Source organism: Taudactylus pleione, unplaced genomic scaffold (assembly GCF_031769625.1).
Source record: "Taudactylus pleione unplaced genomic scaffold, aTauple2 ptg000055l, whole genome shotgun sequence".
NCBI classification, from domain to species: Eukaryota; Metazoa; Chordata; class Amphibia; order Anura; family Myobatrachidae; genus Taudactylus; species Taudactylus pleione.
The window spans coordinates 13,107,673-13,123,636 of record NW_028284457.1 but is presented as its reverse complement, the minus strand read 5'-3'; the positions used below and the strand labels follow the sequence as shown (position 1 = coordinate 13,123,636).

Genomic DNA, 15,964 nt, shown 5'->3' with positions numbered 1-15,964 from the left:
CCCCACTGTCATTAGCCTCTATATTTGTATGCACTTTATTTCTTATGCTGTTTTATTATTATTATGTCTGTAAACTCATATTCCTTGGGAAACATTAGAGATGTACTGGAGAAGACATTTGTCAAGTAGGTATTGTTATGGGCATACATTCAGTCCTTATTATATTATGAGTTTGTTTAGATATTGTCAGGTATATAGCTGAATATATGTAACCCTTGCAATATGGTTTAAAGGGGCACACATCTACATTAGCAGGTATCACTATTTAATCAGCTAGGATGATATACATACCCACAGCAACCTTTAAAATGATACATGTCTAAGCAAACGTAACTATTTAATTACTGCTTAATAAGGGGTGTTTTGTACACCCGCAGTTATTTTAGACACTTGGAGACATACAGTCGTTTTGAAACTGCTCTAACCGGGCTGTTAGAAGCCAACAGTTGAAACACGATAGCTATATAGCTAAGATTATCTAAAGAAAATAACTCACAATATGATAAGGACTGAATGTATGCCCGTAACAATACCTACTTGACAAATGTCTTTTACAGTACTCGTTACTGTGAATAAATACAGTACGCTGCAGAAGTTTTAGGCAGGTGTGGGAAAAAATGCTGTAAGAATGCTTTCAAAAGTAGAAGTGTTAATAGTTTATTTTTATTAACAAAATGCAAAGTGAATGAAGAGAAGAGAAATCTTAATCAAATAAATATTTGGTGTAACCACCCTTTGCCCTCAAAACAGCATCAATTCTTCTAGGTACACTTGAAGGAACTCCGTAGGGAGTTGTAGGCTTGCTCAACATTTTCTTAGTTGATGAAAATAAATTATTAACACTTCTATTTTTTTTAAAGCATTCTTATTTTGCAGCTTTTTTCCCACACCTGCCTAAAACTTAAAAAAATGTTTGCACTGTATTGTGTGTGTATGTATGAATGTGTAATTATTATATAATGTATATAATCTAAAAAAAATCTTGAATATATTGACACAGCAATTTATACAAGGCTCATGAATTTTACAATGAGTTTTTACTGAAGTAATAATAAAATAGGATAGGAAATTAAGTGCACATAATTATAGCAGCTAATGACAGTGGGGAGGCACAACAATTAAAACACATACAGTAGCTAGTAAGGGTGTATATTAGGTTGTTTTAGATCAGCAGGAGGATGTGGTATTTGAAAGATATACATTAAATTGAGTTACAGAAAACAATTGCAACACTCCATATGGAACTGGAGTTATCTGCCATCATTTCCCTAACTACAGTATGTGCGCACACAACAAAATTATAATATTTTGGAGAACAGGATTTCCTAGCAAGCGGCAGGATGACATTCGCACATGATGTAGCAACAGGGTTGCTGCTAGATCCCTACATTTAATGGACCCTGATGTTGTAATTTACTATTCACATGGACATCTATTGAGAATAGAATCCCGTGGCGTGCGAAGCGGAGCAAGCCACCATGGCCGAAGCGTGGTGAGCGTACATGTTTCTACTGTTGGTGGTCAGATACTACATTTGGGACAAAATAACAGTGCTTTAAGGGCATGGAACCGTACTTCCGGCCTCACTCAACATCACGTCCAGGTTCATTAGCTGAAGGGGATCTAGATACAACCATAGCAGCAGAGCCAGATTAAGGGTGGGGCACAGGGGGCAAGTTTCCCCAGGCCCCTGTCTCTTATGGGCCACCCAGTTATGTCTGCAGCTGCTGTGCAAAAGTGCACCGCAAGCTGTAGAAATTGAAGAGGAGAGGGAGAGTGGAGATCGATCAGGGGGCAGGGAAACCCGGCACTGTGTACAGCCAGACAGTGTTAGGTCTGCATGGGAGAGAGGAGGCAGGAGCAGCTGCAGACAGTGTGCCAAGTGATGATTTTAAGGTAAGAGGGAGAAGGGGGGACACTATGTATATGTGTATACATCTTTGACTGTGGGCCTGATTCAGACCCGCTCGCAAGCGCTATGCGCTCTCGAGCGGGTCGATGTTTGGCTACTGCGCACGCCGGAGCCGGCTACGACGTGTGCATGCTAGCGATGGGCGTTCGCTCCGGGTCTCGCACCAATAGGGGGCGGCTGTCTATTTTTGATCGACTACTCGCACCGTTTTGGAGGCGGGCAGGGGGGATGGCTGGTCAAACGGAGGCTTAACGCCTGCCGTTTGGGGGTGGCCCCACTGACGTCACGGGGGATGTCAGTGGTGAGCTTCCTACTCTATTAAGAACCTGAAGCTCACTGCGGGAACAAGACTCTACTACAAGGGTCTCGTTGCAAGCCCCGATCGTCGAGACCATCACGACCATCATCTGGCTGCTCGCAATAGCAGTGGGTGGTCACCCACAGCTATGCGAGCGGCCAGGAGGCCGCACAAATAAATAAGAAAAACGCCCTGATTCCGTCCGGCTCTGAATCAGGCCCTTTATATGTATATGTATATGTGTATGAAAGTGTGACGTGTGTGACTGTACATATGCATGTGTGCAGTGTTCTCCCCAGGCTTTATTTAAAGGGCGGTCCGCTCGGCAAAATTATCTTGCCACCCGGGACCTGCTGGAAGCGCTGTTTGTCCTGTGTACTGTGCCGTAGAAACCAGTCACAGCTGGCAGCGTCTTCTCGACCAATCGCCGCCGGCAGATTCTCTTCACTACAGCTCCCAGAATTACCCTGGCGCTTGCGGCTCCTCCTCCCTCTGTGTCTGTCTTCTGCAGCTGCTGCCCGCTCGTCGCTCAGACACAGACTCCATTACTCTTTCTGTGCCCCATGTTCCCGGCCCACATAGCCACACTCCGGTCCCTCTGCATCACACACTGCTCCCGCCACAGCCACTCTCCATTCACTGTACCTCAGTGGGGATGTCGGACCTGGGCTAGGGAGGTGTGCAGACCCGTTGATGCTGCAGAAACAGTTCCAGAATCTGGTGCCACAGCTGCTCAGGTGTAAACTGTTCTGGTAGAGGAGCCCCCTGAAAGGTGAGGACCCCTGTCCTTGGTGTTACTGGCTGGCTTTGTGGCCCCTGTCACTCCCCAGCTGTGTGGCCCCTTCGCCTGGTATTAATTCCCATTTACCCTGACTGCTGTGTGCACCCCCCTCCTTACCCGTAGCACTGCCTGTCCCTAACCTCCTTCTTGCCCCCAATACTGCCCTAGCTATCTACCCTTGCCCCCTCCCAACAGCCAGGCCAGGCATAGCGTGCAATAATGGGCAATACTGTGTTGGCATAATGTGCAAGAAGGGGACATGCTGTGTACATAATGAGCAAAAAAGGGGCCATATTGTGTGGGTGCAATGTGAATTGGTACTATTGTGTGGCCACGCCCCCTCCATGTAAAGCTACGCCCCTTTTTGCATGAAGGCTGCCACCCAGCTGCTACTTGATGCCACCCGGCTACCAATATTTTCTGGGGAGAACACTGGTGTGTGTATGTAAGTGTGACTGTATGTTTGTGTGTGTCTGTGTATGCATGCTTATCCCTCCAACCATCATAATCATGTTGGGACAGCCCTGTTTTTTGGGTGCTGTCCCACATGTGGGCTGGAGGAAAGGTAGGGATGGAACACTCCCACCTGTGTGCGTGATGGTAGGGGCAGCGCAACAGCTGGGGAAGCGATGTGCTCACCCCCAGCGTGAAGTGAATTATATTTATGCTTATTATAAACATACAGTCAGGTGCATAAATATTGGGACATTTACAGAATTTTCATATTTTGGCCTCTATTCACCACCACAATAGCTTTGAAATGAAACAAACAAGATGTGCTTTAACTGCAGACTTTCAGATTTAATTTGAGGGTAATTACATCCAAATCAGGTGAACGGTGTAGGAATTACAACGGTTTCTATATGTGACTCCCACTTTTTAAGGGGCCAAAAGTAATGGGACTATCAACTCAAAAGCTATTTCATGGACAGGTGTGGGCTATTCCCTCATTATTTCATAATCAATTAAGCAGGTAAAAGGTCTGGAGTTGATTCTAGGTGTGACATTTGCATTTGGAATCAGTTGTCGACTCTCAATATGAGATCCAAAGAGCTGTCACTATCAGTGAAGCAAGCCATCATTAGGCTGAAAAATCAAAACAAACCCATCAGAGAGATAGCAAAAACATTAGGTGTGGCCAAATCAACTGTTTGGAACATTCTTAAAAAGAAAGAACGCACCGGAGAGCTCAGCAACACCAAAAGACTCGGAAGACCACGGAAAACAACTGTGGTGGATGACAGAAGAATTATTTCCCTGGTGAAGAAACAGTTGACCAAATCAAGAATATTCTCCAGGAGGTAGGTGTATATGTGTCAAAGTCAACAATCAAGAGAAGACTTCACAAGAGTGAATATAGATGGTTCACCACAAGATGTAAACCATTGGTGAGCCACAAAAACAGGAAGACCAGATTAGAGTTTGCCAAACAACATCTAAAAAAGCCATTACAGTTCTGGAACAACATCCTATGGACAGATGAGACAAAGATCAACTTGTACCAGAGTGATGGGAAGAGAAGAGTATGGAGAAGGAAAGGAACTGCTCATGATCCAAAACATACCACCTCATCAGTGAAGCATGGTGGTGGTAGTGTCATGGCGTGGGCATGTATGGCTGCCAATGGAACTGATTCCCTTGTATTTATTGATGATGTGACTGCTGACAAAAGTAGCAGAATGAATTCTGAAGTGTTTCGGGCAATATTATATGCTCATATTCAGTCAAATGCTTCAGAACTCATTGGACGGCGCTTCACAGTGCAGATGGACAATGACCCGAAGCATACTGCAAAAGCAACCAAAGAGTTTTTTTTAAGGCTAAAAAGTGGAATGTTTATGCAATGGCCAAGTCAATCCACTGACCTGAATCCTATTGAGCATGCATTTCACTTGATGAAGAGAAAACTGAAGGGAAAATGCCCCAAGAACAAGCAGGAACTGACGACATTTGCAGTAGATGCCTGGCAGAGCATCACCAGGGATGAAACCCAGCGTCTGGTGATGTCTATGCGTTCCAGACTTCAGGCTGTAATTGCCTGCAAAGAATTTGCAACAAAGTATTAAAAAGTGAAAGTTAGATTTAGGATTGTTTAGTTTGTCCCATTACTTTTGGCCCCTTAAAAAGTGGGAGGCACATATAGAAACTGTTGTAATTCCTACACAGTTCACCTGATTTGGATGTAATTACCCTCAAATTAATTCTGAAAGTCTGCAGTTAAAGCACATCTTGTTTGTTTCATTTCAAAGCCATTGTGGTGGTGAATAGAGGCCAAAATATGAAAATTCTGTCAATGTCCCAATATTTATGCACCTGACTGTATATTTCGGTTACTGCAAAAAAAAAAGTCGACAACCATTCCTTACTATGTCATGGATAATGGAAATGTGAAAAAAGTAGACCGTTCTTCATAATATACCTGCATGTAGGCATTAAAGAATGGGCTGTACTGCCATATTGTTTTGTATTGTAACTGATTCCACTGTTGGCTTTATTGCATTGCTATTTAGAATGGTGAAAAAATTGGTAAATTAGAGTAAATATTCGGTCTAGAAATTAAGTTGTGACCCATTAGTGATGTGTGTTCAAGTTCACTTAATAATTGTCTTTTAGAGAATCTGGTCAGTTACCATGCATCATACTTGTCTACTCCCCCAGAGTGTCCAGGAGACTCACGAATCTTGGGTGGCTATCCTGGACAACCATAAAGTTGGGCAACTCTGCCCGTGTACACCAGTCGGCTGCACAGCCGTCCACTTCCCGAGTGAAGTGGGTAGTACGGACAGCTTGCTTATGTGATTTGCACTGAATGGTGTCATTGTTTGCCCAACCCCCGCTTCACAATGACTGTAATTACCTCATTTTGTAATAGGTAGTGGAGTCATTCACCCACCACCACAAAACCCATCTGACAGCGCCACTCCCTCCTGCTCTGCCGACCTGGGTTGGCAACTATGCTGTATGAAATGTAATATAGCCAAACACCAAGCATTAACCCTTGTCTACAGGATAATAGGAGGATTTTACAGCCCATCAGGGACTCCTCCTTCCTGCATTCTCCATGGGGAAAATGTCTGTTAGACATTCTCTGGGCCTGATTCATCATGGATCGCAACTGCAACAGCATACGCAGATCGGTCGATGGTGCTTACTGCGCATGTGTGCGTGAGTTAGCATTGCAATCGCTCAGCGATCACTTAGGCAGAAGTGCCCACAGGGGTACAGGGGGAAATCCCCGGTGGGCCCCACCCACTCCTCTAGGTTTCAGCACTGAATTGCACGTTGTCACTGTGTTAGAGGGTCAGTTACCTTGTGGAGCAGGACCACTGATAAACATTGTTTCTTGGTCTGTTGCTATAGAAACTACACCAAGATTTGCCTAATAGTTACCCAAGCCACTGTGGTGGCTGGCCACACCCCCTCTGGTGGATGACCACACCCTTTAGGCATGGGCCCCTATCACTGGACTCCCCGGTGGGCCCTTTATGCCTCAGACCTACACTGTTGAGGTTAATTGTGACTCGCTAAATTGAACAAATGAAGCAAACATTAATTTGTAATATTTGTTGAAAATAGCATATTTGGAGTTTTAATTCATGCAAATCAGCATGAATATAATAGTTATATATCTCTGCTACAGAAAATACTACTGTTTTAAGGGGAGATGTATCAAGCCTGAGAGAGAGACAAAGTATCAACCAATCTGCTCCTGTCATTTTACAGGCTGTGGTTGAAAAATGACAGGAGCTGATTGGTTGGTACTTTATCTTTTTTCACTTTATCTCTCTCCAAGGTTTGATACATCTCCCCTAGTATAATAAAATTATTTATTGACATTGGGCCTGATTCATTACGGATTGCTCTTGCAATCGCAGCTGCGATTATGCACGCAGTCCCACTGTGAAAATATGCTAATGATTGCTATCACAATGCCATCGCAGCGTAATATAAGGACGCCCACTTCACCTTACACACATCCATAATACTTAGCAAGTCTGCAAAGCCATCGGTAACATCGAGTACCATCAGAGCCTCACGCACACTTGATCTGACCTTGCTCAGAAATTGCTAACCTCATCGCACGCAATGAAAGCCCAAGCTACGTATGGCATCGCAGTGGCTAATTTTTGCATGCCCCTGCAACGGCGTTCAAACACACTGGCACGCCTGCGTTTAGCCAGTTGCGATCGGTAATAAATCAGGCCCATTATACAAAATTTCGCATCTGACTTTTTAATTGTAAAGGAGTTTACATGGAAACATACAGAGTGACTAAAAATAGTACAGTGTAAGATGAGCATTAATGGTGCTCAAGTTTATTAGTGTGTAGCACTTCCTAGCGTGCTATACGTAGTCCTCATAGTATAAAGCTGACATTGCAACATCCTAAACCTAGTGTTAACTGTATCAGAAGTGTCATAACGATGTACATTTTGCTCCACAATACGATACTGAAATGTGCATGATAAAAGCAAACATAAAGGTGTGGAAGTGTATGTTACTGTTATTTATGCATTGTGTGTTTCTCCTCTGTATTTTATGTGATAGTGGCATTGTGCAAACACTGTCCTCATCAGCATGCTGGAATGGGAGTTTCCTGGAGGAGAAGTAAGTATTAAAATCACTTCACTTATCACCTGTTATGACGTAGATTTTATCAGAAATAATTGCTGTGGTACAGACACATGTTACAGTAATAATGCAGCTTGGATAGTACACAACATTTTTAAAATACTAATCTTGCTAATTAAATAAACCTTTCATGTGAGAGTGACTGGTCAGGGGTAGCGGGTGCTATAACATCCATTAAGTCTTTCTCCATCTGCACATATGTCCTTATATTAGCAAGGACTTTGAAGCAATGTCCCTTCAAATATATAATGTATATTCATACACATAAAGAATGGAGCACCTGACATCCTCAATTTTTGTAAGGTGTATGTATGAAGCAACAGTTGGTTTTCAAGCTTATTTTATGTTTCTAGCATTTCTGTACTCTGCCTATAGTAATACTGTGCAATTATTCTCTTGTCTGTGTATGTCATGAAAATGTCTTTACTTAAGAAATGTCCTCATCTCTGCTTTGTGGAGCAACGTGTGCTGTTCAATACTTACAGAAATGACGAGCATTTTAAGACAAGTCCCAAGATCCCAGGAATTGACATGTTCTCCATCAAAGTTCTGTTTGAGACGCTAATGAATGCACATCATTCCAGGTTACTAGAGCAGGTAAAATCCGATTCCTGGTGTGCACATTTAGATTTGAAGAACACAAAGTTTTGAGCATCTGTATGTTTTAGAGTTTTTATTTCACAAAATATTCAAGGGAAACCTGAACGAAAATCGTTCATTTACTAAATGTAATGAACGATTTTTTTGAACTACAAACGATTTTTGCATATTCCCTTACTGAAAATCGTTGAGTTGGTCAGTCTAACTAAACTACAAACGTGAACGCGCATGAACGATAATCGTTCATCGTTTTAACTCAGAAAGTGAGCGATTTTTTTCAACGATTGAATATCGTTAACGATAATCGTTCAAAAAATCGTTGTGTGTGTATGCACCTTGTGAGGTAAATTTACTAAAGTGAACGTTTTTAGAAATTAGTTTTAAAAGTGATTTTGCCCATAGCAACCAATCAGATTCCACTTAACATTTAATTAGCACCTTCTAGAAGATAATAGCTAGAATCTGATTGGTTGCTATAGGCCACATCACTTTTAAAACTAATTTCTAAAAACTCACTTTAGTAAATTTACCCTTTTATTGTTGGAAAAAACACTTTGCCTGTGTTGTACAAAATAGATCCTGACTCAAGTACACTTTGTTTTTGTTAGATCCTTAAGGGCTTTGAAAGTTTTTTGATACCACAGCTGTCAAGCTCTCCACCGGATGTAGAGGCAATGCGGATTTACCTCATCCTCCCAGAATTCCCTCTGCTCCAGGACTCCAAGTATTACATAACATTGACTCTACCATTAGCCATGGCTATCTTAAGACTGGATACCAACCCAAGCAAAGTGCTGGGTGAGCTTAACTTTACCAGATGATCCTGACATGAGAAATGTGGTAGCTCATTATTTTATGTCTGGGTTTACCAATTTGACTCTTCTTACCAGCTGAATGAATAAAATCAGTAAAAGTCCTGAAGTGTAGTGCCAAAATTCTCCAATTTAATACAGCTATCATTGGTAACATGCTAAAAGAAAAATTGTCCTTAAAAATAGATGAATAGTTGAATTCTTTAAAAAAATTTAGTGGCCACTTGTACCAAAAAGTTTATTGATTACTTACTTATTGGTTACTGTAATTAATTCACAATGCTGCTAATCTTCACCCCTGCTCAAATGTATTTTAAGATAAGAGGAGGGTCCATTTGCAGCAGGCCCCCTTACATGGAACAAGGCCCCCCTCCTCATACCTGCATTGGTGGTGGCAGGGGGTGGGTGTGTCCATGCAGCTACACCTACCTTATTGTAACTCACGACGGCGTGGTCGTACTTCCTGCTATGTATTTGGAAAGATGGTGCATGCGATGATGAGAGCAAAGTGTTGTGTAACTTCATCATTCCAAGTACATAGACGGAAAGATGGTCACAGCGCTATGAGCTAGAATGGGTGAGGGATTTCGCGGTGTGCAGCACAAAGTTTCCATGGGCAAGGCACACCCTGTGCCCATTATGGCTACACCACTGCCCCTGCTGTACCAACATTTGTTTAGTACTCCTCGCCTATCCCTGACATGTATTGTACCACTACGAACATGTTTCCTACTTAAACTCACACAGATCAGTCTGGACAAGATACACTTCAACGTCACTTCACTTTGCAGCTAGTTTTTTTCCTGTTTTGAACAAAACTTTGTTTTCAGAGCAAAGAACAAACACTGCTGTGCTGTTTTTTCCCCTTTCTTGGGCAACAACACTTTATTAGCTTTTTCTTCCTGCTATTTAGCGGTTCATTTCTGCAAGATGATGATCCGGCTCATGTGTTCAGAAACTTATGATACTGATCTGGAGGAGTGCCTGCAAAATTGGAATTATGAGTCCTAAATGATTGTACATACTTTAATGTTATCACTGATATTTATATAATAATATAAGTTTTTATTTTAAAGCTGGAGTCGGACTCCAACCAAAATTGTCACCGACCCCACAGCCCAAACTAAACAGGCTTTGAGTTTATGCTTTTTGCACTAAAACTAGACTATAAGAGGTTAAGATCCACATTTTTATTTTTATTAGTAAGTAGCTGATATTCCTTCCAATCAACTGCAAATGACTGTTGCATCTATGGCTAGACTATTTTGTAAATGGCAGCCTACTAGGTGATAACTTTTGAACAACGGTGGCAGCGCTCTCGTTTTTTCAGTAGTGATATAAAATCCATTCTGTTTTCAATGTTATCTATATCTCTGGCACTGGCACTCATCCTTAAAGTTCAGAGCTAAATTGTGCTTAGGATATGCTTTTAAAATTTTGGGCAAAATTGGAATTACAGATTGCTAGGCCTTTAGTGAAGGACATAAAGCCACTTTAATTATGATTTCAAAAATAGAATTTGACACTTTTTAAATCTTATCAGAATGACTATTTGAAGTTAATGACACCTTGAGCAGATCAGTACAAACCAAACATTTCAATAAAGTTTTTGTCCCTGCAGATAACTGGTGGTCTCAAGTTTGCCCAAACTACTTCTTCAAGCTGATTGACCTGTATAAAGGAGCAGTGGTTTATCTGCTGACTGGACACAAAACCTTGCTGATCCCCGTACTGTTTACCAGCTACATCACCGCTGCTCTCAGACTCCTTGAAAAGCTGCACAAGGTGATTATAAAAAGCTTAATTTACGGGAATCCGGGTTTAGACCAACAACTAAATGGTTCTGTGATTTATAGATTATGGAGTACAGTGCACAGAGCTATTAGTATTCCCCCTCAGCATCATGTATAAGTGTTAGCCACTTGTTTAACTGGGGAAGTCCTTTTTATGTGCACATTAAGCTTCCTGTTATTTTGAAGATACTTACTGTCTGGCAGAGTCTTTACAGAACCTAACAATCTAGTAATATTTGAATCCACTTTTTCTCATTTGTACTTGTTTTTTTTATATTATTTGTTACTTGTCCAACATGTTAACGTTGTAATGATTTATAACCTAGGTAAATGTAAAGGTACAACATGTAGAGCACGATAAATTCTACATCCCTGAGATATCCAGCTTGGTGGACATTCAAGAAGATTATCTCACGTGGTTCCTGAACCAGGCAGGACTGGTATGTGTGTGGCCTTCAGTAACAGTCTGCATACATCACCGCTCTTCATGCATTCCATGGTGTTATCAATGTATTGGAATTTGATGCAAAATTTATTTTCCTTAGTCACATAATATTCAGGGCCATTTAGTTATAAAACAAACCTTTCCACACTCAGCAATTGTGATTGTTGGTAAATGACATGTGTTTCCTTCTATGATGGTGCCCATTGCCATAGCTGTACATAGAAATAGTGTGTTCAGTGCAACTCACAGTGGTGGTTATTTTTGTGATTGCGGCATGTGAACAGATATGTACAGTATTCCTGTTAATTAAACTACGCAACTTTACCTGGTAAAGCTGTAGACCAGGTATGGGGAACCTCAAGCCCGGGAGCCATATAAGGCACCTGAAATAATTTGGTCTGGCCCTCAGAGCTTTTTACTGGTAGCCTCATCTGGATAGCAGGGTACCTATAATGGCACCCTGCAGCCAGAATCTATGTAGCAGTGCCGCCTGGAGTGTCACACCGCTGCCCTTACAGCTCCCCGGAGCATCGTTAGGATGCTCCAGGCATTGCTGTAATCCCTGGCGTTTGTGGCCCCGTCCCCATGTGACATCACATGGAGGGGGCGTGGCCTGCACCGGGCCCGAAAATAATGTTATTATATATATATATATATATAGATATATATATAGATATATATAGATAGATATAGATACTGCTGAGGTACTTTCCTATAACCTCTAAGATTTAAGCTATTTGCGTACGCAGTCATACAGTAAAATAAAGACTTTAGACCTTGAACATGTGTTTCCGAAGCACAAAGTATTATTCAACCAAAGTACAGATAATACACGCTGTGATCTAAGTACAATTTAGTGCAAAGAAATTATACAGACCCAAGATACAGTTATACCAAGGCATCAGCAAGAGATCTCCGTCAATCAGCAATCGGCAGAATAGACTAGAAACCCAGGGTCAGAGCACACATATTTATACCCCCCCAGAAATAAGCTGGACAAAAGAGAAGTCTTGTTGCAATTCCATTGGCTCTCCTTCACGGTGCGTTTGTTACAAGGCACTTAACAGGTTGATTCAAATGGCCACAGTCCAGCCTCTAACAGCTGGTTGCCTTCATTTCCCCGCCTCATGCAAATCTAGACTGTTGGTGTTACAAAGTACATTTTGGTTCTTTATGTCTTTACGGTCCATAAGTTGCGAACGCATGTTCCGTTCTTCACACCGATGATACCAGAAAGCTGTGGATAAAGTGCGGATCAGTATAATATCAAACACTGCTTACTTATTACGTATTAAACCTTAGATACCAAATAGTCTTTATTTCACAGCATTTGTAACAAATTAATAAAACTTGGATCTTTTACTTGATAGCTATGGAACCTTTTGTGTAAGTGTACATTATGTAACAATTAGGGATATGAGAAAAGACGCTAGTTTGCTATGTGATTGCGCACGCATGCAGCTACTAAACAGTTCGCATGTAGGCTATTATGTATTCACTAATGTGTGGCATATTAACAGCGCAACTGTGTGTATTAATGTGCGTATGAGGTATGGTAAAATATGCGATCGCATAATGCTAATATGTACTTAAGTGTGATTTTAGCTAAAATGGCGCTGTGCGGTCATTCGCAAAATGGCGTCTTGCAGATTCTTGTCTCTAAAATGGAGTCTAGCTGCCATTCGCAAGATGGCGTTGCGCACGCTAATTTTTACGCTGATTCCGTCTCAGCCACTAATCCAGCTTCGACAGTCCACCCTTTGATAGCGAACAACATGCTATCACATTCTAATGTTAAAATTCATTTTAGGCATAAATACACATATTATTTAATGTTATTATGGGATGGCATAAGGTGGTTCTTAATCCATCAATAATGTGTCTCTGGGAGGGGACATCAAACTACCATTATACACACACCGCGGATCTTGGAAGATCATGGGAATGATGTGGGGATGCATCAATCCTATAAAGGCAGTCTTGAGGAGGAATAAGGACTTACATTATTTGAGATGTTTGAAAATAATATTTTAATAATTATACATTTCATGCACGTCTAAACATAATACATTATATGATGGTATTCCCAAGTTCAGGGTTGTAATGCAGTTCTATATTTACCTCAGTATTCATATTGTCATTACTGACCACCATCATGATTTCGTTCCTTCGTTTTACCTTATTCTTACATTTACACTTCGACACAATAGGAGCACACCAGACACATATGCCAATTACTATGATGATGACCAGTATAAGGATCAGGAAGTTGCCTACGCTTGCGATCATTTCCTGGGCCCATTTCCCTAGGCCTGAGAACCATTTTACAGGGTTCAACCATGACACCCATTCCTCTACCTTTTCCTCTACTTCAGTCACTGAAGCATTATGGTTTTTCCAAAATTCCCATTTCAGCTGCAGAATTTCATCCATCTTTTGATCTATTACCTCTTTGGGATCGCTGGTATCATTGGTGACATAGGTGCAACACTTCACTCCAAATTGGGTGGCCAAAGTTACGCAATATCCTCCAGTGACAGCGGTTAAATAATTTAACACTAGCCTGTGTTGCACCAGTTCTTTCTTGTACGCTTGCAATTCTCTACCTGTATTACCTGAAAGTGTCTTCATACATCTCGGTGATATTATCTATCAATTTAGCAAGATCCTGAATATATCTAAAATTTAGTGTACCCCGAGCGATCCTGGTGGGATCCAATGCTACTACAACTTGAAAGCCAGTTGTCTCACTACTTAACTGAGTGGCTTTATGCAAGTCACCAGGTATCATATTTATTTTGCCTCTGTGTTCATACTGTGTGTGAAGATATGGTGATGGTGTGTTTTTATGGATACCAAGCATTTCAACATGTCTGAGGGTCATAACTTCTGGGACTACTCTTCCCAAGTAACACAAACCTTCGGAACTCTGGGAGAGCCATTTATATGCTTTTCTTCCACATATAAAATATACATTATCGGGGAGAACATAAGGGATAGAATGCATCATTATCATTAAACACATTTCCCTTGCAAACAGTCCTATTTCAGGCTCTTCCATCTGGTACATGCAAGTTTCTGGTTGTATTATCTTAGCACCGTATCCATCTGGTACCTTACCAATAATTTCTTTGGTGGAACTCAATGTGTAACGATACCTAAAGCTTCTCCCATTAGATTTAATTGAGCGTAACAGATCATGATTCATAGATTCATTATCAGCTCTCAGAAGGTCATCGTCTGATTATTCCCCGTCACTTCCCAATTCCCTGGTTTATTGGGGTTGGTTATGTTTAAACACAAAAGTGATCTTTCTGCTTGGAATTGATATAGTTTGAATTGAGTTGGTTTGGATGAGAGGAATGTTCCATCCAAGGTTTTCCCTTTTTGCAATCCTAAAATTTCCGTGATATTCAGCGGAAATGGCACCAACTCTACATTATGTTGACCCTGTGGCACATGTGAGCACACCCAACAATCAGTTTGATTTAAAACTTTGCCTACCATGCTATGATAATCCTCTAAAGGATACCCGCCCCAGTACAGGTTATATTTAGGTTGGCATCTTTTGGATACAGTTCTCATCAACTAAGGACCACAAAACTCACAAACACAGGAATCTTCAGACGATAAACCTTCACACCGTACCCGAGTATCCGAAATAACAGCTCTTTTAACAATTACAGTACTAAGATTAGTCAGACACTCCCCTGATTGGCATAGCACTCCTCCTTCTGACTCTACTCCATCAGCACTGCCATCAGCTACCATCTCCTCTATCGGTCCCCTGTCACAGAAACCGGACATTCCCGAACCAACCAGAATGGTGAAAACTCTGGAAAAGAATTTGAAAATGAACATAGCAGGCAAGTCCATTGCCACAACAAAGACCTGCAAATTTCTTTTAGTTCAGGTATCTCACTACAACCTTTCAATCCTCCCGGAAACAAGCTCACGATCGACAGGTCCACGTTATCAGCCTTGTCTCCGCCTTGTTTCTCCACCGGTTGGTTGAACTTTTTGCAGTGAGTGGAATGGACCCAGGTATCTCTCTCAGCCACCTTCAAGGATGTGGTACTTGTCAGTAATACCTGGTACGGGCCCTCCAACCGATCAGTCAAACAACCTGAACGCAAGAAATTTCTGATCATAACATATTCTCCAGGTTCAACATCATGACAGTTAGTTTCAGGCATATCATGGGACAACAATTTCAGTTTCTGCTGTTGCTGTTTTAACTGTTTACTCATTGATATAAGATACCTTACAGTTACCTCGTTGTTACCCTTCAAGTCTTCCTGTGGACTTATAATCAAATGAGATTGTCTACCAAACAGTGTTTCAAAGGGGGACAGATTTAGACGGGGTCTAGGAGTGGTTCTTATACTATGTAGGACCAACGGTAATCCTTCTGGCCATCCTAGTCCAGTCTCTGCCATGATTTTACTTAACTTATTTTTAATAGTCCCGTTCATCCTCTCTACCTTGGCGCTGGCCTGCGGTCGGTAGGGGGTGTGAAGTCAACTATTAATACCCATCAGTTTACACATATTTTGAAAAACATCACCTGTGAAATGGGTACCCCTGTCACTCTCAATAATTTTAGGGATACCGTATCTGCATACAAACTCCTGTACTATTTTCTTGGCAGTAAACACAGCAGTATTAGTGGCCACTGGGTAGGCCTCAAT

The 15,964-nt window shown here is 41.5% G+C and overlaps 1 protein-coding gene across 2 annotated transcripts in view; it reads left to right on the top strand.

Moving 5' to 3' along the window:
- The window catches only part of LOC148535178 (putative E3 ubiquitin-protein ligase HERC3), a 97,633-nt gene that overhangs the window by 40,037 nt on the left and 41,632 nt on the right, over window positions 1-15,964 (top strand). For both annotated transcript variants that reach the window (XM_088464441.1, XM_088464442.1), the window contains 5 exons: window positions 7,540-7,599; window positions 8,109-8,220; window positions 8,832-9,021; window positions 10,657-10,820; window positions 11,155-11,268. In XM_088464441.1, coding sequence (XP_088320567.1) covers window positions 7,540-7,599; window positions 8,109-8,220; window positions 8,832-9,021; window positions 10,657-10,820; window positions 11,155-11,268 — 640 coding nt within the window. The remainder of the gene's footprint in view (window positions 1-7,539; window positions 7,600-8,108; window positions 8,221-8,831; window positions 9,022-10,656; window positions 10,821-11,154; window positions 11,269-15,964) is intronic.